The sequence below is a fragment of the Manihot esculenta genome, chromosome 5, assembly GCF_001659605.2.
Source record: "Manihot esculenta cultivar AM560-2 chromosome 5, M.esculenta_v8, whole genome shotgun sequence".
Lineage (NCBI taxonomy): Eukaryota > Viridiplantae > Streptophyta > Magnoliopsida > Malpighiales > Euphorbiaceae > Manihot > Manihot esculenta.
In genome coordinates this window covers 32,010,609-32,038,384 of record NC_035165.2, presented here as the reverse complement: position 1 = coordinate 32,038,384, position 27,776 = coordinate 32,010,609, and the positions used below count along the sequence as shown (strand labels likewise).

Here is a 27,776-nt window from a genome sequence, read left to right as displayed (position 1 = left end):
GAGAAGAGAAGGATAATTGATCATAAGAGACACAAGATGAAATAGGATAAGTGCAAGTACGTTTACCTTTGCGAAGAGTAATGGGCAAATCCAAATCAGACAGTGAAGGATCAGTGGGAGCAGGATTGGTCGACGAAGAAACGGGTAGTGGAACGGAGTCAAAGTCCTCTAAGCGTTTGGAATACACATGAAAGATGGGAGGGCGACCTGGCACATGAGCGAAAGGTGTAGGAGTAGTCTGAGGAGATAGAGAGCGAACAGTGTATAACAAGAGGTCATCTTCCTCCTCCTGGGTGTTATAAACAGATGATAGCGGAAAAAACGGAGTGGACTCAAAGAATGTTAAATCCGCAGACACAAGATACTGATTCAGATCAGGAGAAAAACAACGATACCCTTTCTGACATTGAGAGTAGCCAAGGAAGACACATTTGAGTGATTTGGGATCCAATTTAGTAACCTGTGGACAAACATCACGAACAAAACAAGTACAACCAAAGATACGTGGCTCAATAGGAAACAAAGATTTAGTGGGAAACAAAATGTTATAAGGGATACCACCATGAAGGATGGAGGAAGGCATGCAATTGATCAAAAAACAAGCAGTGGATACAGCATCAGCCCAAAAACATTTAGGTACCTTCATTTGGAATAAGAGGGCTCTGGCTACTTCAAGAAGATGTCGATTTTTTCTTTCAGCAACACTTTGCAATATACGGATGGAAGTATTGAATTGGGTTTGGATTTCAACATAAAATGCACAAAAAATAGAAAATAATTCTGAACGACTCTTCATTAAAAATAACCAAGTAGTACGAGAGAAATTATCAACAAAAGTAACAAAATACTTAAAGCCAGACTTAGACACAACAGGACAAGGACTCCAAACATCTGAATGGACTAACTCAAAGGGAGACGAAGCCCGTTTATTGACTCGAGACAGTGTAGGTAAACGATGATGTTTGGCAAATTGACAAGACTCACAATCTAGAATAGACAAAGAATGAAACTGTGGATATAACTTCTTCAAAACCGAGAGAGAAGGATGCCCCAAACGACAATGAACATCAAAAGGTGTTAAACGCGTGGAGCATACCAAAGATCGAGGAGATCGAGGTAGCTGCTGATCCAAGACGTAAAGACCCTCCGAATCACTCCCTCTACCAACAATCTGCTTTGTCGAAAGATCCTGAAGAACACAGTGATCAGGAAAGAATGAGACACAACAATTCAATGCACGAGTGAGTTTACTCCCGGAAAGCAAATTAAATGCGAACTTAGGGAGACATAACACAGAGGATACAGAAAGAGAACGGGTTAAGTTGACATGACAGAACCCATGACAGAAGATTTAGTGCCATCAGCAAGAGTAACATAAGAAGGCGATGTATGAGACTCAAGATTGGACAAAAGGGTAGAATTACCTGACATATGATCGGTAGCACCAGAATCAATAACCCATTTGGAGGATGAAGACACAAGACATGCAGTAGAGTTACCTGACTCAACAATTGCAGTGATAGAGGAGGAATTAGAGGATTTTAGAGATGCCTGGTATTGGATGAATTGTGCATACTCATCTGCAGATATCAAAATTCCCTGATCGGAAGATCCATTCAATTTGTGTTCCGTGATTTTAGCCATCACAGGAATCACATCAGTTACAGTGGTGGTTTTAACTTCAGCCATAAGGACAACCAACCCAAAACGATAGCAACAAAAGAAACACAGAATCAGAAAACAGTACCCGGCGTGAACAGTACCACGTGAACAATATCCCGTGAACAGTGCGATGAACAGTACCGTGAACAGTGCCGATGAACAGTACCCGAATATGAATACTACCTAAAACACCTCCGCCCAACACCCGAACGGCAAACAAACCTCAGATCTGACAAGGGGACGGTGTGGCGACTCTAACGACGGTGAGATCCAAATGTTAACCTTTATGGGTAACCCAAATGAACAGAGCCCTAAGTCTCCAAAAAAATTTAAAACTTGACGAGAGAGAAAAAAAATTAAATCTCTACGAGAAAGGCTCTGATACCATATAGAAAGATAATATTTGTTTTTATTTCACAATAGAGATTAGAACCTATTTATATATGAGAGACGATATATAAACAGGAAGGAAAATCAAGCCTATGATTATACAATCCCTAAGATTAAACAACTGACCCATCTATCAATATTTACTTCCTATATTAACATATATACTTTCTATAACTTATAACAAGAATTAATTTCATAATTATTTTTCTTGCAAAAAAGTCTAAATTTATAGGTAGCAAATTAGTGTCATGAAAGGCACCAAAATGCACTAGGCGAGGTTAGGCCTTTTGCAAGAGGCAAGCACCCTACCTCATCTAGCTCAAGGCTCTTGAAAATAATGGGTATGACCTTTTTTCTTTTTTGCTTTTTTAACACCAAAACCTAATCCATAGTTTACTTTCAAAACAGCTGGTTGGATAACTAAATTCTAGGTTCCAATTAGAAATATAACCCAATAGTTATGCTAATTAATTAGAAAGAAAATAATAGTATCCACATAAATATCCACACAGATATATTAATATTTATATTTCAAGTATATTCCTATAGTAAAAAGGATTCATATTTATATATAAGTATGTTATAATTAAGCTAGCTAACTAGGAAGGGAGTAATACAACATCTGCATAGATATCTATTCAGTTGACTCCCTTCATATATATATGTATATGTATATATATAAGTTTAGGCCACAGTGCCTCACTTAACAAAGGACCTTGCCTCACCTCGCCTTTTCGCCTCTCACATAAAGCCATAGGGTACCATGTCACCTTAATAGTTAATATCTCCTCTCGCCTTAATAACATTGTAGAAAATATAATAAAGCCTAATAAGGTGACATGTAAAAGCCCAATGTTATTTGCAAAAAAAATTGTCCACATTAGTTTATTATTAATAATTAGGGTTCATTACTAATAACTAGAACTATAGTATTAACTACCACAGTATCCTGGACAAAAGAAAACAAACAAACAATAAAATTACAGTACCTCCTAAAAGAGTCATGTTTCTTTTATCCCTTGATAGCATCCCACTATTTTGCCATCCAATACACCACAAGCCTTCCTGCATAAGTCCACCACCAATGAACTCATTCAAGTAAATTGAGTAGCAAATACAATTTTATGAAATTGGTTGGTATTGAAATGATGGGCACATGCAACACTAGAGATGCATGTAGATAAGAACATACAAAAGCACCATTTATGAAAAAAAAAACATAGCACCAAATCCTCAAATCTAACTTTAATTCCTCCACAAACCTATAAAGAAATCAATCAAATCTAGCCATCAATACGACATACAACCAATCGGTGTAGATCACAGAAATAGCTCTTTCATTCTCATCATAGTGAGTATATTAAGATAATTATTTCAAAATTTATTCCCCAACAAGTAGAGCTATGCGATTGGTCGAGTTGTTTCTGAGCCAAAACAAAATCGAAAAAACAAACTACTTAAATTCTATAATTTATGAAACAACAAAATCGAAAAGATAGAAAAGCTGAATCAAACCAAACTGATTTTTTTCAGTCGTTCTGTCAATTCTGTACATAATATAAAATGGTACCATTCTGACATCACTCCCTGTCCAGCCATTGTCTAATCCAGTGTTGTGAAAGGCATGGAAGGTGCCAAGCCAAGCAAGGCACCCTCATCTAGCCCAGATGAGGTGCACATAGTGTGGAAGAAGTGAGTGCCCAGCATAGTGAAGCAAGAGGAGCCAAGTCAAGTGCCAGGCGTCCAACGTGTCACCTCCATTAAATAGCGTGTAACCCCTTATTATAATGATTGCTATATACTTTATTTATTTATTGAAAACTATATAATTGATAATTAGAGTAAATACTATATAATTCAAATCTTAACCTTAAATGAGAGAAAGAGAAAGATGGACATATAGAAAACAATATTGGTTATTTCAAAATTCAAACCTTAACCTAGATACTTCAATTAGTTATTAAAAACTACATATTTGAGAATTAGAACGTATATTACATAATTCAAATCTTGACATTAAATGAGAGAAAGAGAAAGATAGATGTGAGCATTCAAACCTTAACCTTTCAAATGTTTAGGTTCAAAGTGAAAAAATTATTGCCGCTTGGATATTCTAGTGTTAAAATCTTAACCTTATACAGGTTCAAAGTTTAGAAAGAAAGAGTAAGTGAGAAGATACAGAGAGAGAGAGAGAGGGTAACGATAATAGTGAGATAATTTAGAGTTAAATTTGAATTTAAAATTTTTTTAAAAGGTTAAAAGTATAAAGATAGAGCAATAGTAATAGTTGGATAGTTTATTATTAAACTCACATTTTAAACTTTTTAAGAATTCAAAACTTGCGGAGAATGATAAGAGAGAGAAAGTAGCAGTTATAGTAATAGTTAGATTTAGTGTTAAATTTAAATTTTAAACCTTTTAATTGTCCAAATTTTGGGGAAGTATGTGTGCGTGCTCCAAATGTCCAAATGTTCCAATCACAGCAATGTTAATCGTAAGTTTATAAATTTTGTTCACATATAATCATAAGTTTATCATTCATAATAAATGAAATAGACTTTTAGTTACGAAAAAAAGCCTCTTTTAGCCCTTAAAGTATTAATCAACAGTCATACAAACACTTATTAGATCAAAATAAGCCCTTCATCAATTAAGATAGGTAGACAAATAAGTCCAACTTTAAACATAGATAAAAAGGAGGTTAGACTATAATTTGTTTCTAATTCAAATCTAGCCAAAGCCATGCCTAAAATTCTTCTAGTGCATAAGGTCCTCATTATCTATTCTACATATTCAATTTGCAATATCGCTGTGAGCATTAAGTGTATCTTGAAGCAAATTGATATGTTGTTTTTTGCCAATCAGTTCAAAAGGTTTCTCCAAGGGTTCATTGTCTTCACATAATACCCGTTACTAATTTAATTATGATATAATAAAACATTAATTAGATTATACTACAAAGATATGAACAGGAGATGCAAGCTCACACACATTGTCAAATGATGTTACCCAGAGAGCAATGAGGGAGAATATGAAAAAAATTGGGTAAACCACAGTTTAGTCCCTCTGGTTTAATGAAATGTCTACTTTAGTCCCTGTATTTTTAAAAATCTACAATTTTGTCCCTCACATTTAAGAAAACTACAATTTAGTCCCTTCCGTTAGAATTAGAGATAACTTGCCACTAATTTTTATGAAAATGACCAGAATACCCTTAGAGAGGAAAGGGTTCAACAAGTTTTCTCATAGCCGACAACCCCTTCATCACAACCGGATAGTTGCCAGCCCAAACACTGGAGGGACGTGCAACACTTGCTCCCCTACCGATGGCTCGTCCCGACACTGCCATGCTCGATCAGCGGAATCATGAAGAAGGAAATTGAAACCCATTTCGGTTGGTTTTTCCGGCGAGAACAACCAGCCTGGCGTCCACCTTAAGCCAATGCCTAACCAGGCCATGCCGTTGACCGTCGAATGTCGACAGCACATGTCAACGAGGCCCACAGTCGGGCTTAAGCATTAGTTGGGTCACACCGCCGGTGTTCATCGTGAACACAACCCTGCAAATATTCAATAATTTAACAATTTAGTCCCTCTAGTTTCCTCTCTGCGGGTGGTAGGGACTAAATTTTAGTCCTTTTTATAAAAATTAAAAGCAAGTTAACTCTAATTCTAACGGTAGGGACTAAATTATAATTTTTTTAAATGTGAAGGACTAAATTGTAGATTTTAAAAAACATAGAGACTAAAGTAAACATTTCATTAAATCATAGGGACTAAACTGTAGTTTACCCAAGAAAATATGAATTGAAAGTAAGGGCTTATTTGACTTTTTTTCAGAATTTGAAGGGTTCATTTAAACTATTTTTAGAATTTAGAATGCTTATATATCCTCTAAGGGTACTACTACTACTAGATTTTGAAGGGTTCATTTAAATTATTTTTAGAATTTAAAAGGCTTATATATCCTCTAAGGGTACATTTTTTATCTACTTTGAAATTTGAAGGACATATTTGATCTATTTTAATAATCAAAGATCTCCTTTGGACATCTTCTACTACTAAATTTTCACATAAAATTAAATTTAAATTATAAACTATATATTGTATAACATAATCACATAAATTTTAATTAATTAATTATTATTATAAAATAATTATAAACAAAATTGATATACTTATAATATTAAAAAATAAAGTAACCAACATAAATAGATTTGTAAAATATCTAGCGCATGAGCATATTTAATGAGCCCATTTATGTGCTAGCTCACAAACCTACAGACAAGTTGACTGAAAAGTCTTACCGAGCCAAATACTATTGAGCTTTAGCTTAGTCCATTTATTAAACAAGCCTTTAAAATGATGCTTACTCAGCTTATTGTATAATGAGCCAAACTTGGCGACATCTTACTTTGTTTACACCCCTAAGAATTAGTAATCAAAGGAACCCATGAATCAACTGCTACGGTAAGGAATTGTTATGAAGACCAACATACTAAATTGTCAACTATTACACCCGCCAAATCCAAGCCTAAGAATAGAGGAACAGGGGAAGAAATAGGAGAAAGGAAATGAAGAGAAAAAAATATGAGGCAAGATGACATTTGAAAAGAAGAGGAAAAAGTGAGAAACACATGAGAGAGAAAAAGAATCAGAGGGAGAGAAAATACTTGCTACATGATGTATACATTAAAAAGCTATGGTATTTAAATAATTTATTCTTATTTCATTCTTAGCTCCTTTTATATAACTAACCAATCCATATTTAATTAACTAGTCACTAACGGCTTCTCAGCTCTCCATCTCCTTGATCATAACAAAGGTGCACCCTTATCAAAATTTCCACCACAGATATATATATATATATACATATATTCTTACCATATATATTCAAAATGGCACACTTTTGCCAAAGTATCCATAAAGATAAGAGCTAAATATGGCCTAATCTCTGTTTGCATGTGTGCATGCAATAAGAAAGAAAAACATACTTCCTACTACATGGATCTTTCCTTATTCGAAGTTTAACCCTATACCGTCAGAGATATTTACCTTCATATTGAAGTTCAGTGATATAATTCAAATAATAGTGGAGAACCTTATGGGAACCTCTTTTCAAAAAGAAAAATGATTGCTCATTAAGAGTCAACTTAACCACCAAGGAGATCAAGCCCCAGATTTTCTATGACAACTTTGTAAAACTTAAAAATCATATTGTTACAATATCATATGAGCCTTTTATGGAGTTCTAGATTAAGTTAGAATACGGAAACTTGCAGCAGTATCAAGGGATTAGAAAATTAAAAGAAATATGGAATTTTACAACTCAATATACTTACAAAGGGGAATAGATACTCTTGTGGATAAACCTTCAAGAAAACTGAATTTTCAAAATGAAAAGTGACATTTGGAAATCCATCATCCACACTGCAAAATGAAGCACCAAACAAGCAATGTACATTACAGAATCTAAAAGGCTGCATATTTGTCCTGAAAATTATTAGTGCTCAATTAATAAAATTGAACATTTTCTGCATTCAGACTGGCATAAAATTATCAAAATGGGACAATATTCTAGATTTACAGCAATAATATATGCTTGAGTAGTTACTCTTTATTTTCCTTCACCTAAATTGGTCAACCAAGATTATAAATTTTGTAACTTAGTCACAGAGTTGTGCAGAGTGATGCTTTGGAGGATCCCACAAAGAAACTAACAAACATAAATGAACTTTCAAAACTTACATTCAAGTACTTGTTTTAAGGCAGATAAACATATCGCACATGGTAACAATTAGAAATCACCAACATTACATTTGATGAGCATGAAATAGAAAATATGTTGAAGATTGAGAACATGATATTCACATCAAGACATTTACAACATTTATTAAATGCTAAAAATAAAAGAGTATTGAAAATATAAACCTAATAATATTCCTAGAAGCCAAATGAAAATGCCAGAGACCATACCTCCCAGAATACTGAAAACATGTATATTCATCTCGTACAGTATGAACTTTCAGATCAGATTGCTGAGAGATTATCTAAAATATATATATATAATATATAAGTATCAATTTATATTGAAAACATTTAAAAGATTAAAATCCTTTCATATATCTACCTTACTCACTAGTGGTTCATAAACCATTTCTGGGAGATAGGCCAAGGTTGTACCACTATCTATTATTGCTCCTTTCCAATCTCCAGCCTCAAACACTTCTATTGGAAGATCTAGGAAATCATGACCAACTTGAACTGCCGTCATATTGACATTGTAATGGGGCCTAAAATTTGAAGTATCAAGATAAAGCTTAATGTATTGAAAACCGCAAACAAGATATAGCATGAATCCCAGATACTGCTGATTTGTTTATGTATAAAAAGATAATAAATGCAGAGAAAAAGTCATCAAAACGGAGATCAAGATGATGGAAAGCATAGGGAACCTTCCTGATTACAATAACTTTCTTTGGCATTACATTAAAGTTAGGAAGACAAAATATGTCAGGTGGGCTTGGGTATGAGTATTCCTTGATGTCAAGCTCACCCACTTCTCAAATTTTTCACAGCTTTTGGTGTCAAGCTCAACTACTTCACAAAATTCACAGATTAGCCACTAATTTAAAGTGTCAAAGTGTCATACCCGTGTTCATATATCCTTATCTGTCCTGGGTACTACAGGCTTATAGGGTAAAGTGAATAGTCAACATGGCAAGATATGATACTACACGTTTAACTTTTAGGAGGAGGACTCCTTTTTAATATGAAAACTAAAACCTCTTTCACCTTAATTGGTAGCTCTGTACTTATTCATGTATGTTTCCAGGTTCAATGAATGGGCTTGTACGAGAGAAGACATGTTAGACATATAAATAAAACATGCTTTTGAGTCCAGAACTACAAGCCTAAACCTTTAGGTTTAAATGGCTCAATAGCTGCAAAGGTTATCACAGTGAATAATTGCTTTAAATTCAAAATCAGACACCAACACAAAAAAGATGTTGACATACAAAAGTAAATGGAGCTCCAATTATTTTCCATGACATTAGCAGCAAAAGTTTCCAGAAGGAAAAGGTAAAAAAATTGTCAGTGTTACCAAAATTTGGTCTATATATATACATATATAAGCATAACATATAGTATTGAAGGCACAAAGCACACTAAGGTTGAAGGGGTCTGTGAGCCCAGGAAAAAAGTGCAAGTGCATGCTTTGAGTCATTAGGTGAAAAATAAATAAATTTAGCTAGAAAAATCAAAATGTCATACATTAACTGTATACATAAGCAAATCAATATTCCTACTTTGGATTTAACAAGCTGTTGTTCCATGTATGATTTTTTATAGAATGTTAGAATTAGTAGAACCCATCTTCAAAATCTATGCAAAGGGCTAGAAAAAAAAGGAACAAAGATACATAGAAACCTGAATTAACAAAATGGGAGACAAAAATATACCTAGAATCCTGAATTAACAAAATGGAAGACGAAAATACAACAGATAAGAGGAATAGAAGGGGAAGGATAGAGAGAGAGAATAAGGCCAAAGGAATTTGATAAGCCAGGAGAAGCCCCTACTAAAGAGAGAAAGGTTGAAAAGGGGGAAAGCAAAAAAATGGAGGAATTAAAGTATAAGAACGGAATGAAGAGATTGAAAGAGGGAAAGGGAGGACTGTAAGAACCCTACTCTTTTTCTTTTCTTTTTTTTTTACTTTTTTTGGTATTGTTATCCATTGAAAATGTCACAACACTTAATTAGTCCTTGCTTGAAAGTTATCTGCAAATAAATAATCATGTCCAATAATTATGGGTAAGAGCGACTTCAAATTCTATAACGTACTGGTTTGGAATCATAGGTGTCATATTAACTTTTGGTTGCACTACGTGCCCGATAGCAAAGATACCACCTCCATTTACACCATCCAAGCAATGAGCAAATATCTTTTTCACTTTCCCAGTGGCAGCCAGTTGTGAAATCAATGATGAATTTGATTTTCCAAAACCAAGTATACCATCAAGAGCTTCTTCGTTAGATGAGCCTAGGTCCCCTGATTGTCTAGCCCCACACCTATGAGAAAACATTGCTTAGACCTAATCAACATAAATAGACACCAAAAAATTCACATATGCATGTATAGATACCAAAAATCAAGACAAATAAACGCATTCAAGTATCTGCACATTACGTTTATACATATACATAGATACTGACACAAATGCACATTACAAGCATACATATGTAGTTGGCAAGCAAACATAGACAAGCATAGACAGGCATGCAAGAGTATACCTATGCAAACACAAAAATACAGTAGAATGCATAAAAGTCCGAATGACCGAAAAAAAAAACCTCAACCATTTCACAAATAATCAGTTTCAGTCAATCCTTTAAGTTTATCAATTCTATCCCCCACATTTAAGAATGGTTCCTGTTTTAGTAATTCAATTCAAATAATACTAAATGACCAAACAATCCCTAAGAACTTCACGAATTATTAGTTTTAGCAAATCCTTCTAAGTTTGCAAATACATCTAGATGATATAAACATTATTTTTGCATGAAAACTTGAGGGAATTTCACAAATCAATTAAAATTGGAACTCTAGTCATTGTCCAAAAATTTCTTGCTTCCACGATATTTTGAAGAGGTTGCATTTTTTTTAATAATAATTATAAACCCATGAAATAGAACATCAACAACCAATTTTTGTGCAGCTCTTTCTGTCACTTGGCTTGAATGCTTGACTCTTCAAATTAGTGTATATATTCCACTTCGGACATTATACTTTCTTCAAAAGCATATGCCATTGATACATCTTTTCAAGATGATAGGGTGGCAAATACATCTCGCAGCTTAGATTTCTGTTTTTCACATATCTTGACTAGCATTTTGGCCCAATGTTTTCATATCATATGCCACACCATACCACCATATTTTGCTCATACGAAAAGGTTCATGCTAGTAATCCTAACTCTGTGATCTTCCCATGTCGTACAAATCAAAGTTAGATTCAATTGAATTGAGCAAATCACAAAATAGGGCTGAATGAATCATTTGGCCTCTGACTTTTACACAAAATGTCAGTCAAGCGTCTTGATCTTTTTTGTGGTTAACATGTAATGCCTAACTTTCACAAAAGTATAACTATTTAACCTCCACGCATGAACGTGGGTTATATGCATCCTAACTTTTCATTATACTTTTATAAAGTTCAGGGGTTTAATATCTATAATTTATAAAGTTTAAAAGTTAAATAGTTACACTTCTATAAAATTAGGTATTGAATGTTAACTACGAGAAGTTAAGCATGCTAACTTACTTTTTGTGTATAAATTAGGAACTAAACCTACAAAATAATGTACGATCATCTATTCTTTCAAAAACCTAGAACATAAGTTGATATCACTCACCATAATGTGGTTGAAATGTGCTCTATCAAAGCTGAAATTAGTTTAGTTTGTTGTTATGTTGATGTAGATCAAACTATTGAACCTAGGAGGTTCTTAGCGAATCAAGTTGATTCAGTCCAAAGTTATGATGCTAACAAACATATTGGGTTGGTGCTACTAATTGATTGATTAGTGTATGTGCAATTGTAGGGCCCTCACTTATCTGTTAAAGATTTTGTTTCTTCCGTTGCAATTGACGAAGAACGAAGATTCGAGAAAATGGATTTCAACACTCATGGGATGATAAAGGGAAACACCAAGAAGAGGCTAAAGCTTAGAGGATGCACAGGAAGCATGAAGCAAGTAGTCTTAGGTTGGTTTGTTCCTTATGTAAGTTATGAGTTTGCAATTTATTTTAGGGGAAAATACAAAAAAAAGTATGATGTGGTTTCATCAATTGTTCACTTTAGAGTATGTAGTTAAATTCGTGTTAAAAGTAGTACCACATTGTAATACCCGGCTAAACTCCGGCATCAGAATTCCCACTTTTTGACGGAATCTCCATCGGAATCCAGAATCTCGAAACTGGAATCTTTAGAAAGGTAAAATAGAGTTTTCATAAAATGAATTTGAAGTTTTTAGAATCGTGTAAGGAAAAAAAAAAGAGTTTTGAAAAGGTTTTAAGGATCGGCCGCCGAAGGTGGTTTCTCCAGCCACCTATAAAAGGGACCCTACCCGAAATGGAGAGAACTTTCTCTCCATTTCGGGCAGAGGTAAGCTTTCATGACCCTTTTCCTTCACAATACTTCTTTTAAGTAGTTTTCTCATGAGCTTTTCCTTTGATTTTGAAGATTTGAGTTGTGATTCAAAGCTCTAGCCCTTGAGATCTTCTAAGTTCATCCATTTTCCTTCCTCAAAATCGCCTCTTGTTTGTTGTGTTGGTGATCCTTCAAAAAAGGTAAGTTTGGCTTCTCTAAAACCTCTTGTTTGGGACTCAATGTTAGTCATGAGTTACTATTTTGAGAATGCATGCAAAGGATCGAGTCTTTTCCTTCTTTTTATATTTTTGAGTTTAAAATTTTGTTTTTGAGCAATGGAGAATTCTTCTTGCATTGTTGTTGATGCATGATGACGATTAGGCTAGCTTTAGATGCCCTTATGCTTGTTGAGGGTGCACGGCTATTTTTTTTTTTTGCTATTGCATGTGTGTTTGGGAGTTTTTGGTGACTGCATGTTTAGGGCAGAATCGGTTCTACCTTGCTGGAGAACCCAGGTTCGGCCGTCGAACCTGCCTATGGAGGCAGCCTTTTGGCCGCCTAACCTGCTCCCGAAGGTTTTGACTTTTGACCTTCGGATCTGTGAGGGACCTTCAGCCGCCGAAAATCCCCTGTTCAGCCTTTCCCAGCTCATTTCCTATGTGTATTCTTGTATATTTATAGGGTTTTCTTAGGGAGTTGTTTTAAGTATTGTAAAAGTTATGCTTGGTCCCTCATTTAAGTCCGTCTGTGTAGAATCGGACTTGGGAGACCATAGAGGCTTGCAGGATTAGGCGTGCGTCAGCCAGAGGTGAGTAGAACCGAACTGATCTATTATTTTAAAGAAATCAAACTTTTTAAGTATGTTCATGCATCATGAATGCCATGTATATGTAATTAGGTTGTTTGCATTAGAATTCACAAATATAATGCATTACATAATTTATTGTTGTTGTGGATGAATGTTAGATGACCCACTAGCCCTCGAGTACATTATGATATGTTATGATGGATATGGAAATACTAGGATTGCCCATTCTACGCCCCTGGCACTATGGACATGCTATAATATGTTTAAGAGAAAGTCTTGAGCAGCACCCGTCATGGGTCGGGCACTATTGGAATTGTAAAGGGTTAATAATGACAAGTCCATCTAAGATGTGAATTGTTTGTGTTGTGACACATTCATACGATCATATGTTTTATTAAGCTATCTTTTTTTATGTTATGCTCACTAGACTCTTGTAGCTTATCCCCTTTCCCCTAACCCTAGGTTTGTAGGATCAGAGTTAGCTCGGGAAGTCGGCTGAGTTGCTGGTATAGTCTATTGTAATAGTATAGTTGTGGACATGTATTGTTTTATGGATTAGAATTGTATTTTACCCTAGTGTTTGTCCTTGTAATCCCTGTTTCATGATTCCTTAAATGTAAAAGTCTTAAGTATATGTATGTTTGAATCAAGCTTGAGGCATGTTATGTTGATCATACTGGAGCATTTGATGAGGGCTCTAGTATAGGTTTATATGATTTCAGTTATGATAGGTTTGCAACGGGCTCCGACGATCTTAAGTCGATCTGAACCCTAGCACCGGTAGCGGTCCGATTCCCGGGTCGTTACACACATGGTATCGCGTCGTCATTAGCAAACGGTGATAATTTTCAAATGCTGTAAAGAATGGCGACGTGAAAATCGTATCACATGGTATTATTTTGACACAAATTAAACTATAGACCCTGAAGAGAAAATGAGTGAAACTAAAGTACATTTTTTATTTCTCCCTTTTAATTAACAATTATATTTTGCTTGCCACATCAATATTTTCTAACAACGTCTAAAAATTGTTGTTGTTTGCTAATGACGCGATACCACGAAATACTATTTTGACAAAAACTGAACCATAGAATCCCGAAGTGAAAATGAGTGAAGTCACGTTATTTTTTTGTACTTTTCCCTTTAATTTATCTTAACCATTTTTGGCTCTTAACCACAGGTTTGGACTCTAGATACCTTCTCTCTAAAATTAAGTTTTATGAAAATAAAAGGTTTTTATGTTGAAGTTTTTGACAACTTCCACAAGTGTGTAAATTCCAGTAAAATTTTGGAACTTTGAAAAATGAAGTCGATTGAGTTTGTTAGTCAAGATTTTTAAACCAAGCCCGGTCAATGAAGGGTTAAAGGTTTCCTGACACATTCTATATTTTAATTTTTATGTCTATAACTCTGATATTTATTTATATTATTTAAATTACCGAATGAGAAAATATTGTTGTATTAGTCTATTTAATGTGGAAAATAATTTACAGGAGTAATTGACTAAATTTTTTATTGTAAAATATTGTTTTATTAGTTTTCTTGTAAATTACTTTCCGCATTAAGTAAAACTAATAAAATAACATTTTAGAGTAAAAATTTTGTCAATTACTCCTCTAAATTGTTTTCCACATTTAGTAAAACTAATAAAACAATGTTTTCCCATTCGGTAATTTTAATAATATAAATAAATATCAAAGTTATAGACATAAGAAGTATAATAGAGAATCTAACATTCCCAACTTGGTTAAACATTTTAATCCAGGAAGGGGTTTACATTTACTGTTCAATTGTGGTTAAATTGGAGTTTAACTAGTATATTTATTAAATAAACATTATAAAAATTAATAATATTATTTTTTATAATAATTAATGTTTTTATATATTTCTATGAATAATTATAAAAAAAGTTCATTTCAGTTTTAAGATCTAAATATTTTTAGAAAATAAAAAAACTTTAAATAGTAATATTCAATTGTATGTAACAGAGAAAACTTAAAATTAGAACTTTATAACATATGAAAATAAATATTATTATATTTATATGAAACAACAAACAAATTTATGTACTTTTTACTCTATAAGGAATAATAAAATCGATAAGGTAATAATTTAATTTAACTAATAAACTAAATTATTAATAATATTAATTATTTAATCATAACTCTTTAGTTTTTCAAGTTATAGGTTAGTAGTTCATAATTATTTTATATTAATGTAATTTAAGAATATTTGATACAAATAATAAGTGAAGAGAAAAAACAAAAAATTGGAAGTGTTCAACTAGTTAAAGATGTTTAAGCATCCTGAGCTTGCGCGATCAATTCCTGTTGACAAGAAAGGCCAAATTTTTATTTTTAAATCAAATGAGAGCAGCTAGATTTAGAAAATCAGATTCAAACCGCCTGGTGTTCCAGTTCAATCAACACCCGATCAATTTACACCGGTTTACTTTAGTTCTAAAATACAATATTTATAACTTACCCGGTTCCAAGTTAAACTGATCCGATTTTAACAACCATGTTTTTAGTTGATTAGAGAGGTTTTCTAATATAGTTTACAACGGTATAAACAGTTCATAAATCAGAGTTTTCTATTAGAAATTATAAAGTTTGTTGTCAGAGTCATTCTGAATGTTTAGTCCAAAAATCATACCTAACCAATCGACCCTTTAAGAGAAGTCAATCAACCGCTTTAGCACCTAACCGTGCAAGAGGCCTTTTTTAAACAAACTAGTCGACTGGCTCACCCATTTTTGTGCCTAACGGCTATTTTCTCTCTTGAGGGTGTGGGATATAAAAATAGGAGATTTAAGGTGAGAAACATAATTCTACCTCTTTGATATCAAGTGCTAACTCTCGTTTTTTTCATTCTTAATCTTCTATAAGATTGAGTTTGAGAAATCTTGTGGGTTTAAGATTTAGGAATTTGGAGAGAGATATCTTTGTAAAATTTTGGTTATTTTAATTTATAATAGCCAAAGATTGTGTCTAGGATTTCAGTTAAAAAGGGTTTTATGTGAGAGAAAGTACTTTTGCAAAGATTGCACAAATATCCAAGAATCAAAAACTGCAAAGGGTTTGATCTTCACCTTGAAGAAGACAAATAGTGAATTTGGAGATACTCTCTCATCGGAGAAACCACAAGGAGAGGATGTGGGCAGGAAAGGGCCGAAACTCTAAATCTTCATTTGCAGTACTCTCTATCTCTATTGCTGGATACTTATTGTGATTATTTTGCTTAAATTATGCTTGTTGAGTATTGATAGGAAATTGTTTTAAAAGTCCTTGTGCACTTTGTAATAATTTTCCTTTTAGAAACCCAATTCACCATCCCCCCTTAGATTGCCTCCAGACTACAACTGGCATTGGAGCCAATCTTTAACATCACATAAGCTTACTCTCCTTTAGAAAAAAAAATTATAGCAACCGATGGAGCCAGTACAAGTGAGAGTATCATTAGGCCTCCATATAATTGACACGATTATAGTCAATAAAAAATTGAAATGAAAATTTTCCTTTGGTCCCAGAACTATGGACATAATTGAAGATGGCCCCTTTACCACTAAAGAAGTAGATGGGAATGTTGTTCCAAATATGAAGGATGGCTACTCTACATCTAGCAAGCTTAAGAGTTTTCAATAAAAGGCCACTTGTTGTTGAAGAGTCTATGCATGTTACTTCTAATGTAGCAAACCCCAACACTTCTATGAGAATAGAAGATGTTGATGAAGATATTGTAGATAAACTTGGTGGCTAGGAGATCAAGGATGATGATGAACCTCAACCAATAGAAAAGGAGGAATCTATTTTTGAGCCACCTCAACAATTACAACAAGAAGTAAAGGAGGTCCATAATTTGCCAAAGGAGTGAAGATTCAAGAGCAGTCATTCACAAGAGCAAGTAACTGGTGATATCTCAAAAAGGGGTAATCACTAGAGCATTCTTAGAAATGCATAAAATAGTCCAGCATTCGTATCTCAAACCAAGCCTAATAACATAGATGAAGCAATAACAATGAGTTGGGTAATTGCTATGCAAGATAAACTCAACCTATTTGAAAAAAACAAAGTTTGGGCTTTGATTCCTCGACCAAATAATCGGCCAGTAATAAACATCAAACAGGTGTTTAGAAGTAAATTAGATAAATATGAAAATATTATAAGAAACAATTTTCGGCTAGTAGCTAAAGACCTATAACCAAGAAAAAGGCATAGATTCCGATAAACCCTTTACACCGATTGCAACGTTAGAAGCCATTAAGGCATTGTTTATATATACATCTTATATGAATTTTCATTTGTTTCAAATGGATGCTAAAAGTGCATTTTAAATGGTTTCATTATGGAGGAAGTTTACGCAGAACAACTTTCCAGTTTTGAAAATCATTCATTACCTCAACATGTTTATATAAAAACAACCTCCAAATTTTGAAAATCAGCCATCACCTCAATATGTTTACAAATTAGTAAGCCTTACGCTTGAAAGAAGTACCAAGAGCCTAGTATGATAGGTTGAACACTTTTCCCATGCATAATGGTTTCACTAAAGGATAGGTGGATAGCACTTTATTTCTAAAAAGGCATGATAATGATTTAATAATTGTGCAAATTTATACCAATGACATAATATTTTATGCTACTAATGAGTACTTGTGTGAGGAGTTCTCTATGTTCATGCAAAAGGAGTTTGACATGAGTATTATGAGAGAGTTGAAGTTCTTCCTCAGATTTCAAATCAAACAACTAAAGAATAAAATCTTCATCCACCAAGCAAAGAACGATAAGGAGCACCTTAAGCATTTTGGAATAGAATATTCTAAACCTATGAAGACTCCAATAGTCCAAGGTGCACGAGCAGTGAGCTTAACAAAGATGAAAATGGTAAATCTATTGATCAAAAACTACATCGAGGTATGATTAGTAATTTACTTTATCTTACTACTAACAGACCCAATATTATGTATGTCATATGTTTATGTGCACAGTTCCAATTTAGTCCTAAAGAGTCTCATTTAGTACCATTAGGCACATTTTTCATTAGCTTGATGAAACATGTCATTTAGGACTCTAGTTTCTTAGAAATACATCATTTAATTTGTTAGCATAAATTTGGATGCCAATTATACAAGTAGTTTGGTTGATAGGAGGAGCACCTCTGGTGCTTACCAATTTCTAGGACATTCCTTCATTTCTTGGCTTAACAAGAAATAAATTTATGTTTCCATGTCTACCTCCAAAATATATATATGGTAGTCACTAGTTATTGTTCACATGTTTTATGGATCAGGCAACAATCGAGGGACCAAGGGATTAACCTTGAACCCCTTTTAATTAAATGTAATAATACAAATACTATAAATCTTTCAAGAAATCTCATACAGCACTCTAGAGCAAAGCATATATATATTAGGCATCATTTCAATAGAGGTCTTGTGCAAAATAAAGTTTAAAAAAATTTATTGATACGACACATCAAAGGTCAAACCTCTATAAATCTTTGTTTGCAATCTTCTCTAACTCTACTCTCTTTATTTTTATTGCACTTCAGTGATAGCTTTATATTTATCGTGATTGTTTTGCATATATTGTGTTCCTCGATTGATAATAGGAAATTATTTTAGAAGACATTGTGTGTTTTTGTGCTTTTTCTTTTAGAAACCCAATTTACCCCTCTCTTGGGTTGCCTCCAAACCTACACAAACAACAAACTTCAAGGTTCTTAAGCATCTAACCCCAATCTAATATAGTATAATTTCCACGTTACACACCACAAAGGTGCCAATGAACTATAAAGTAAAAAAATTTTGGAAATCAAACCTAAATTTCCTTAGTCGTCACAATTATAATTGAATTTCATCAAATAAGCAAGGACAAAAATTGCAGTAAATTTTTATTAATTGAAAATTAAATAATAAGAAGTACGAACATAAATATATGCAGACTCAAAATATATCCTAAACCTTAAAGACATTGTATTCTCAAAATTAATCCTAAAATTCTGAGCACCTATTAATCCTAAAATTTTGAGCACCTAAGAACACTAAAGAAAACTAAAAGGATTAATGCCCTCTTAAAATGATAAGGACCCAAACTAAGATTTCAAAATAATTATAAGACTAGTAAATTAATTGAGATGGCATTTCAAGCACAATCAAATTATAGAATTTCTTCTAGTTCCTAAAAAGACAAAATTCTGCAATTTCCTGCTAAAAAAATATTAAGGATAAGATTACCAACCTCATTGAGTACTCAATACACTTCTTGTGGTTAGAGATATGCCAAATAAGTGTAAGTTTCATTTGGACCATAACTCCTAAGTTTCTTGTGGTATAAAAAAAAATGAATTTTCCTAAGTTACTTGTTTGCAAATGACAAATCCTGTGATAAAGCTCTAGGAAAAGCCCCCAATAGTGTTTTTTACATAGAAAGCACTATCACAGTATCATTAAAAACCTAAACACCACCAAAACTCACTGCAAGAACTTTGGATTAAGGATACATTTATACCTAAGAATTTCAACAATGTCAGATCAGTCTTTACTTAATAATAATGCATTGATATGGAGTCTTAAACATAACAAAAATTGAGTACTTAGTGGTGCTTTCTCTCACAAAATTGAAATTAGGTCCATTAGGCACATTTATTTACGGAACATAACAAACTCACCCAAATGTAACACTTCCATTTGCTGATGTGGTTCTGAGATCACCTGATACTCTATCATATTGCACGATGTCCTTCACAAAATAACCTGCAGTAGAGCTCCCATCTCCATATATCTCAAGATAAGGACAAGACATATTTGCTGTACAACCAGATAATGGACCTCCATTTACCTCATAGCAAAACTCCTGATCACAAGGAACCAACTTCCCTGTGACCGAGTCCTGAACATTATATAGTGTAAGATCCATCTGCCGGAACCAAAGCATTTACATCATAAAAAGGAAAAAAAAAATAGTCGAGAATGCATTTCCACTAAACATATAAATAAGAAACAGACAAAAAGCAGAGATAAAGTAAAGGCCTACACCAAGAGAGCTTGTTCTGGGGCATTCTATACATTGAATGCAATTGACCCACATAATGTCACTTCCAGTATCAACCTGAACATAATAGTCCTTTGAAGGTGTTCCGATTCCAATCTTAGCATAATAAAGCCTACAAAATGTCATAATTAGCCACGCAAATCAAATAGACTAATAAAACAGCTGTACTTAAACAGAGTGCATTCTTGTTGTAACGAAGTGATCATTCAGAAGAACTAGAAAACTCCCAGCCTAAGCATATTTATCAGTACGTATTAGTCAGTTTTGGACTTAAGAAGCTGAGCCGCAACCAAATGAAAGAGAGACAATTACGTTATGATAAACAACAAACTCGCATGCAAAGAAACAACAAGATAACAGAAATGATCAAATTCAATTTCATTAGGAATACGGAAGAGAAGTAACCAACATATACATCAGCAGACACCACAAATAAACTGAATACAGATAATATAAATCGAATTTAAGAAGACAGAAATACCCGACACCATCTGGACGACCGCCGCCGCCAAGAGGGAGATCGACGCCGGCAAGAATACGGAGCTGGCGACGATCGTCGTGAGCCTTTAGGTCACTGAGAGAGCGCTCACGCCCTGCGTATCTGTACTTGACGCTGAAGACGCCGTGTGAGGCAGAGACACCAGAAACAAATATGAGTAACAATAAAGTCGAAAGATTTTTCATCTCATCCATTATTCTCGACTTTGATTTGCTTTCTCTTGTGGAATTTAAAGTTTTCCTTTTCAGTGGAGAGAGGATTGAAGAGGGAGGAAGCCAAAGAAAAAAGAATTAAACCAGTGATCGACTAGGAGAGCATAGACTTTCCATCTCCAGTGCAGGGGTGAAGGGACCCACAGAGTCCCGGAGAATTTTCTTTCATATCCCGTGTACAGTGATCTCACGACTGACTGCGCGTTATAAATTTTGGTTGGACGACTTAATATTCTAATTAGAAAAATATTTGAATTAAATATCATTTTTACCCTTTGAATGATATTCAAATCGGACCAAAATTAAGTTTTTGGCCCAATTAATTCACCCTTTTCTAAGTCTAAATCTACCCATTTTTTATTAAAAATATTAAAATAATAATTTTTATAAAAATTTAATTAATAAAATATTAATTTTTATACTCTTTTTATTTCATAATTTTTATTTATTTTTTATTATTTTAAAATAATTATCTACTTCATTAATATATATATTAACTATTATTATTTTATTTTATTTTATTTTTAAAAAATCTCTGAAAATATTTTTTATATTTAATAAATTTAAGATAGATATAATTAAAAAATTAATAAAAATAATTATATTTTTAATATAAATAAAAAATAAAATAAATAAAAATTATGAAATGAATGGAATATTTTTAAATACTTAAAATTATTTACAAATAAAAACTAAAATAGAAAAAATAACAAAAATCAAGAACAAAGCTACAAAGACTAACAACAAATTCACAATTTTCCTTAAAAAAATTGAGAAAAATTAATCCCTCAAAAAGACTTTGAAAAATTAAAACTTAAAAACACAACCCAGAAAAAAAAATACCACAAAAGTTTCATATTAAGTACTCTCATGGGTATCACTTTTACTATCTTTACAGAGTGTTTTGTTCTATTTTATTTTTATAAAATTAATTAAAATTCAATTGAATTACAAATAGAATTCAGTAAAAAATGCAATAGAATTCAGTCGAAAATAAAATTCAATATTTAGTGTAACACAATTTAAAATCCACAATTTAATTGAATTTTATATAATTTCATAATTAAAATGCATTAATTTCATTTTCTAAACTACCCTCAAAACTAAAAGGATTATAAAAAAAGAAAATATATTATATAATTGTACAGATATAATAATAGTAAATAAATAGAAAACTAATTTTATAATTTTCATCATCTCTTACTGATATTATATAATAATCGCTCAAAAAAGGTAATGTGCTGAGACCCGAAAACAGAGCCACGTGATAAAAGTCTAATGAGATAATATTCGGTTCAACTGAGAGAAAAGAAGACTTGAATGCTTCAAGTCGGCCTCAGTTTAGTTTAGTTTGTCACCCCCTGAGGGGCCAGCAAGGCCAGGGCCTGAGCATGCGCTAGGTCATATGTGGGCATCGGTATAGTCTGCAAATAAGTTTGTTAGCCCCCTCTCCACCTCTACCTCTCGATTCAACATCGAAAAAATTCCCGGGCGTGGTGGGCCCGGTGGGGCCCATCCCAGGCCCGGTGTAATATCGGCTAGACTCCGGTATCGGAATTCCTACCGTCCGGTAGAATCTCGGATGTCGGAACCCTCTAGAAGGGTAAAATCATGTTTTTATGAAATGTTTTCATATACTTTATGGTTTTCAGTAAGAAAGAAATTGAGTTTTGAAAGAAAAAAACAATGGAAGGAAATCCAAGTTCGGCCACCGAACCTCATGTTCGGCCGCTGAACATGGTGCAGTTTAGAGAGCACCTTTGGCCTCCGAATGTGGCCTGGCCAACCACCTATAAAAGACCCCGTGTTCGAAAATGGGCGAGTTTTCTTCTCCATTTTCGGTCCAAGGTGAGTCCATGCCCTCCCATGGTTAGTTTTGATGTTTTTCTTCAAGTCTTTCAAGTTTTAACAAGTTTTAACTTGGTTTTTGAAGTTTTTGAGCTTAAGACCAAGTTTTGGAGCTTGGAGACCAAAGGAGCTAAATTTCTCCCATCTCCAAGTTAGGGATCGTATCTCCTCTCGATCTTCAAGAGGTAAGCATAGATCCTACCCTTCTTTTATGTTTTATGAAAGTTTTGAGGGGTTTTAAGAGGGTTTGTTGCATGATTAGAGTATATGTATATGTTAGGGTTTATGTAAGTTTTATGGTTAATGTATGTTGTTTGTGTTACTAGATGTGATGTTGTTGGGGTTTAGGCTAGTTTGGGACCCCTATATGCTTGTATATGTGTTTATGCATGTTGTTGTATGAGTTGGTATGAGTTTGGAAGGTTTGGGAGGCAAAATGTACATGAGAGGCTGAGTTCTGCCATTCTGGAAGAACTCAGGTTCGGCAGCCGAAACCATGTTCGGCCGCCGAACCTGCCTGGGGAGGCAGTTCTGGCTGCCGAACCCTGCCCTCGAAAGTTTGGACTTTCGGCTCTGGAGGGGAGTTTCGGGCACCGAACCTGCCCCCGAAGGTTGGCGAGTTTCAGCTCTAGAACCACTTTCGGCCGCCGAACCTGCCGCCGAAAATGGTTGAGTTTCGGCTCTGGAGGGACTTTTGGCCACCAAACCTGCCGCCGAAAGTGCCCTGTTCAGCCTTCCTTTGCATGTTTTCTATGATTGTTTTATGATGTTTTAGGGGGTTTTTGGGGAGTTGTTTAGAGTCATGTTAGTGTATGTTTGGCACCTCATTCGAGTCCACCTATGTAAGATCAGACCCGAGGAGCCCAGCAGTGAGTTAGCTGCTTCAGAGTTAGATCAGAGTCAGCCAGAGGTGAGTAGAACTGAACTATGTTTTAAAATAATAAAGTTTTGAGCATGTTCATACATCACGAATGCCATGATATATTTTAGGTTGTTGCATTAGAATCTCACGAATATGATGCATTGCATTCTATGTTGTTGATGTGGATGGATGAACCATTAGCCCTCAATATGATATGATGATTAATGAAAGTCCAAGGCTGCCCATGTCCACGCGTCCTGGCATTTGTTATGTATGATTTATGAAAGTCCAGGGCTGCCCATGTCCACGCGTCTTGGCATTGTGTGATGATTAAGAGGAAGTCCTGCGGAGCTCCGTCGAGGGCCGGGCACATTGGATATGTAGAGCGTTATTGGTGACAAGTCCATCCGTAATGTGAATTGTATGTGTTGTGATGCATTCCACGAAAGCATAATTTACGTATATATTCTTTTGTTCTGCTCACTGGGCTTTTCAGCTCACCCCCTTTCCCTTAACCCCTAGGCTTGCAGGTTCAGGATAGACCGGGGAGTCTTCAAGGTTGAAGTCAAGTTAAGTGTAATAGTTAGAGTGGACATATATTGTAAAATGATTTTATGCAATGTAATGTAGAGAATGTTTTATGGTTTAGTATTGTGCTTGATCCGAATGGTAATGTTAGTTCCCTTGTACATGATCTTTTAATGAAATGTTTTTATGATGAAAAATGATAGTCCAAGCTTGATGTATGTTATGTTAACCCGCTAGAGCATTTGATGAGGGCTCTAGTTTGGGGTTTTATGTTTATGATTTTAGTGCATGCACAGGTCAGGCTTGGAATAAGGAAGGTTTTTAAATTTTTATGAAAATGTATGATCATGTATGGGATGTTATCAGGTTTATGGCAGGTATAGGAGGCTTGCTACGGGTCCCGACGGCCTTAAGCCGATCTGGATCCTAGCGCCGGTAGCGGTCCGGTTTTCGGGTCGTTACACCCGGTATGTTAGGGTCCTAGAATCTCAGGGATCAAAATTGTAATTTTTCAATAGTAGAGTTTTCGAGAAATAATATTGGAATAAATAAGTGTAAAATAGAAGTAAGCTAAGTGTCGTGTCAGATTTCTGTAATTCCCTTTAGATTATTTATTTAGAGGGGTGTGTCATATGAGACATATTGATGTCTCCTCCTGCCACAAGCCAAGTTGTTCCTAAGGCTTTTTAGGAGGGAGTGACTAATCGCCCACCAGCAGGGGCTAGGCCCAGTTGGCTACCGTAGGCCTACGAAGATCTTGAGTTGTGCCTTCCCTCCTTGTAGACCATCCCCCTGTCTACAAGGGATGTGAGAATTATTGTAACGATGGTATCGGTGATAATGTATAATTACTATTTTACCCTTGGAATAAAATAAGTAGTCTGTTCATGAATTCTCATGTTCAGTTTTTATCTTTGTGCCTACTGTGAGGCTTCTGATTGAATGCTGCCTATTGGCTTCGTTGTTCGCGAGTGAAACCCGGGGCTTGGGCATGCGCTAGGCCATATGTGGGCATCGGTATAGCCTGCAAATAAGCTTGTTAGCCCCCTCTCCACCTCTACCTCTCGATTCAACATCGAAAAAATTCTCGGGCGTGGTGGATCCTGTGGGGCCCATCCCGGGCCCGGTGTGTTAGGGTCCTAGAATCTCAGGGACCAAAATTCTAATTTTTCAATAGTAGAGTTTTTGATAAATAAAATTAGGATAAATTAGTGTAAAATAGAAGTAAGCTAAGTGCCGTGTCAGATTTCTGTAATTCACTTTAGATTATTTATTTAGAGGGGTGTGTCATATGAGACATATTGATGTCTCCTCCTGCCACAAGCCAAGTTGTTCCTAAAGCTCTTTAGGGGGGAGTGACTAGTCGCCCACCAGCAGGGGCTGGGCCCAGTTGGCTACCGTAGGCCTACGGAGATCTTGAGCTATGCCTTCACTCCTTGTAGACCGTCCCCCCTGTCTACAAGGGAGGTGAGAATTATTGTAACGATGGTATCGGTGATAATGTATAATTACTATTTTTCCCTTGGAATAAAATAAGTAGTCTATTCATGAATTCTCATGTTCAGTTTTTATCTTTGTGCCTACTGTGAGGCTTCTGATTGAATGTTGCCTATTGGCTTCGTTGTTCGCGAGTCAAACCTTGACTAATTAGGATATTCATGTTCACAGGGAATTGGGTGTTTCTCAAGGCTGACTTGGCTTGAAGGTGTTCAAGTCAAGTGCCGCATGGTCCCAATTGAGTGTCAAAATGCGGGTCCGTGAAGACTCGCCCTCCCCTGAAGAGGTCAAGTTTTCATATAAAGTTACTGTTACCAGGTACAAGACAGCAGATTCTCATTATACTTGTAATTATGGAATTTTTGATTGATTAGCCGATGAGATCCATAATCAAATAACCGATTACAATATTGCCAGATTCCCAGAAAATACTATAATGAACCCTACCTCTTACAGTATAAAAGTCAATGATCATAGAGACAAAGATACGCATTCTTACACAACTACTCTTAAGTTTAGAGTATTACATTTCATTCACCCTTCTCTCCAGTTTATTGACTTGAGTGTCAGAGTGACTGTTGTAGGTGTCAACCACCTCAAATTCATTGAATTCTCTCTGTTCATTTGGATTAAAATTGGTCTCTTATCCCATTTTCTCTTAAAAAGAAATCTCTCTTTTCTATCTCGAAATGGCCAATGATTCATGAGCCGCTGCTAAAGTTACTACCAATGAGGGCAACTGCAAGCTTCACCAGGTGGCTAGAAGTGATAACAAAAAGCCCGATTTTCTGGCCAAAATAGCTACAGTAGAGGAAGGAGAAACGTGGATGATACTCGTGTACAAGTTTTTTGTAACGACCCGAAAATCGGACCGCTACCGGCGCTAGGATCCAGATCGGCTTAAGGCCGCCGGGACCTGTAGCAAGCCTGACATGAAACCTGTAAACCTGTTTAATCCCATACATGATCAACAATCATACATAAAAAAATAAAACTTTCTTTCATACATTCTATCATACGCCAAACTCAACCTGTGTATGCACTGAACATATACATAATCATATCTTGACCCCTCTGTGGGATCTCATCAATGCCCCCAATGGGTGGCATAACATGTGTTGAGTTGGCTAAACATAGTCATCAATAAAGCTCTAGGATCATGTAATAAAAAGGGATTACAACATCCATAGGGTCAAGCACAACTTCTAATCCTCAATATCATTGTACATATCATAACTATTCAGTTATACATCATCTTACAATTTATCATGTCCACTTTCTAACTATTACAAACATAAGACTTTACTCTTCTTGACTTCTCTGTCTAGCCCGTACCTGCAATCCTGGGGGATTAGGGAAAGGGGTGAGTTACAAGAGCCCAGTGAGCAGAATAATAGAAAACAACATTTAAATCTCATGCCATTATGTAATGCAACACATCACAACTAATCACATCTCGGATGGTATTGTCACCAATAGTCCTCTACATTCCAAAGTGCCGGGACGTAGAATGGGTACAACCGGTCTTTCTCTTAACATAACATATCATAACATACCAATGTGCCAGGGACGTAGAATGGGTACAACCTGGACTTTCTCTTACATAGTGCCAGGGACGTAGAATGGGTACAACCTGGACTTCCATACCATCTCATGCCGTAGCATCATCATACCATATGAGGACTAAAGGATCATTCAATGACCAATCCACATCAACATCATAAATGCAATGCAACATATTCGTGAATTCTAATGCAAACAACCTAATTCATCACATGGTATTCATGATGCATGAACATGCTTAACTTTATAATTCATTTGCTTTAAAAACATAAAGGTTTATTCTACTCACCTCTGGCCGAAGCTCTACTGACTCAGAAGCAGCTGAACTCACTGCTGGGGTCCTCGGTTCCTCGGGTCCGAACCTACACAGGTGGACTCACATGAGGGACCAAACAACTAGAACATAACTCTAAAAACATCCCCCAAAGACCCCCTAAAACATCTCAAACAATCATGCAAAAACATGCAAAGGAAGGCTGAACAGGGCAGGTTCGGCGGCACCTTCGGCGGCCGAAAGTCCCTCCAGAGCCGAAACCCAGGCAGGTTCGACGGCATCTTCGGCGGCCGAAAGTCCCAGACAGAGACGAAAGTCTCTTTTCGGGGGCAACTTCGGCAGCCGAAAGGCCTGCCTCCCCAGCCATGTTCGGCTGCCGAACCTGGTTTCTGCCAAAGGGCAGAAACTTGGCTCCTTTATGCACATTT

At 35.2% G+C, this 27,776-nt stretch overlaps 1 protein-coding gene across 3 annotated transcripts in view; it reads right to left on the bottom strand.

Annotated features, from left to right (window-relative positions):
• The window catches only part of LOC110616229 (aspartic proteinase 36), a 34,934-nt gene extending 13,953 nt beyond the window's left edge, over positions 1-20,981 (bottom strand). Inside the window, exons 1-8 of one of the 3 annotated variants that reach the window (XM_021758582.2) lie at positions 20,547-20,981; positions 20,048-20,177; positions 19,683-19,903; positions 9,898-10,125; positions 8,183-8,345; positions 8,029-8,102; positions 7,395-7,482; positions 3,042-3,117 (exon numbers count right to left, since the gene is read on the bottom strand). In XM_021758582.2, coding sequence (XP_021614274.1) covers positions 3,042-3,117; positions 7,395-7,482; positions 8,029-8,102; positions 8,183-8,345; positions 9,898-10,125; positions 19,683-19,903; positions 20,048-20,177; positions 20,547-20,758 — 1,192 coding nt within the window. In that variant the 5' untranslated portion in view covers positions 20,759-20,981. Of the gene's footprint in view, positions 1-3,041; positions 3,118-7,394; positions 7,483-8,028; positions 8,103-8,182; positions 8,346-9,897; positions 10,126-19,682; positions 19,931-20,047; positions 20,178-20,546 lie in introns of all 3 variants that reach the window. The other 2 variants (XM_021758581.2, XM_021758583.2) reach the window with 2 other exon arrangements.
• Positions 20,982-27,776: the final 6,795 nt, after the last annotated feature.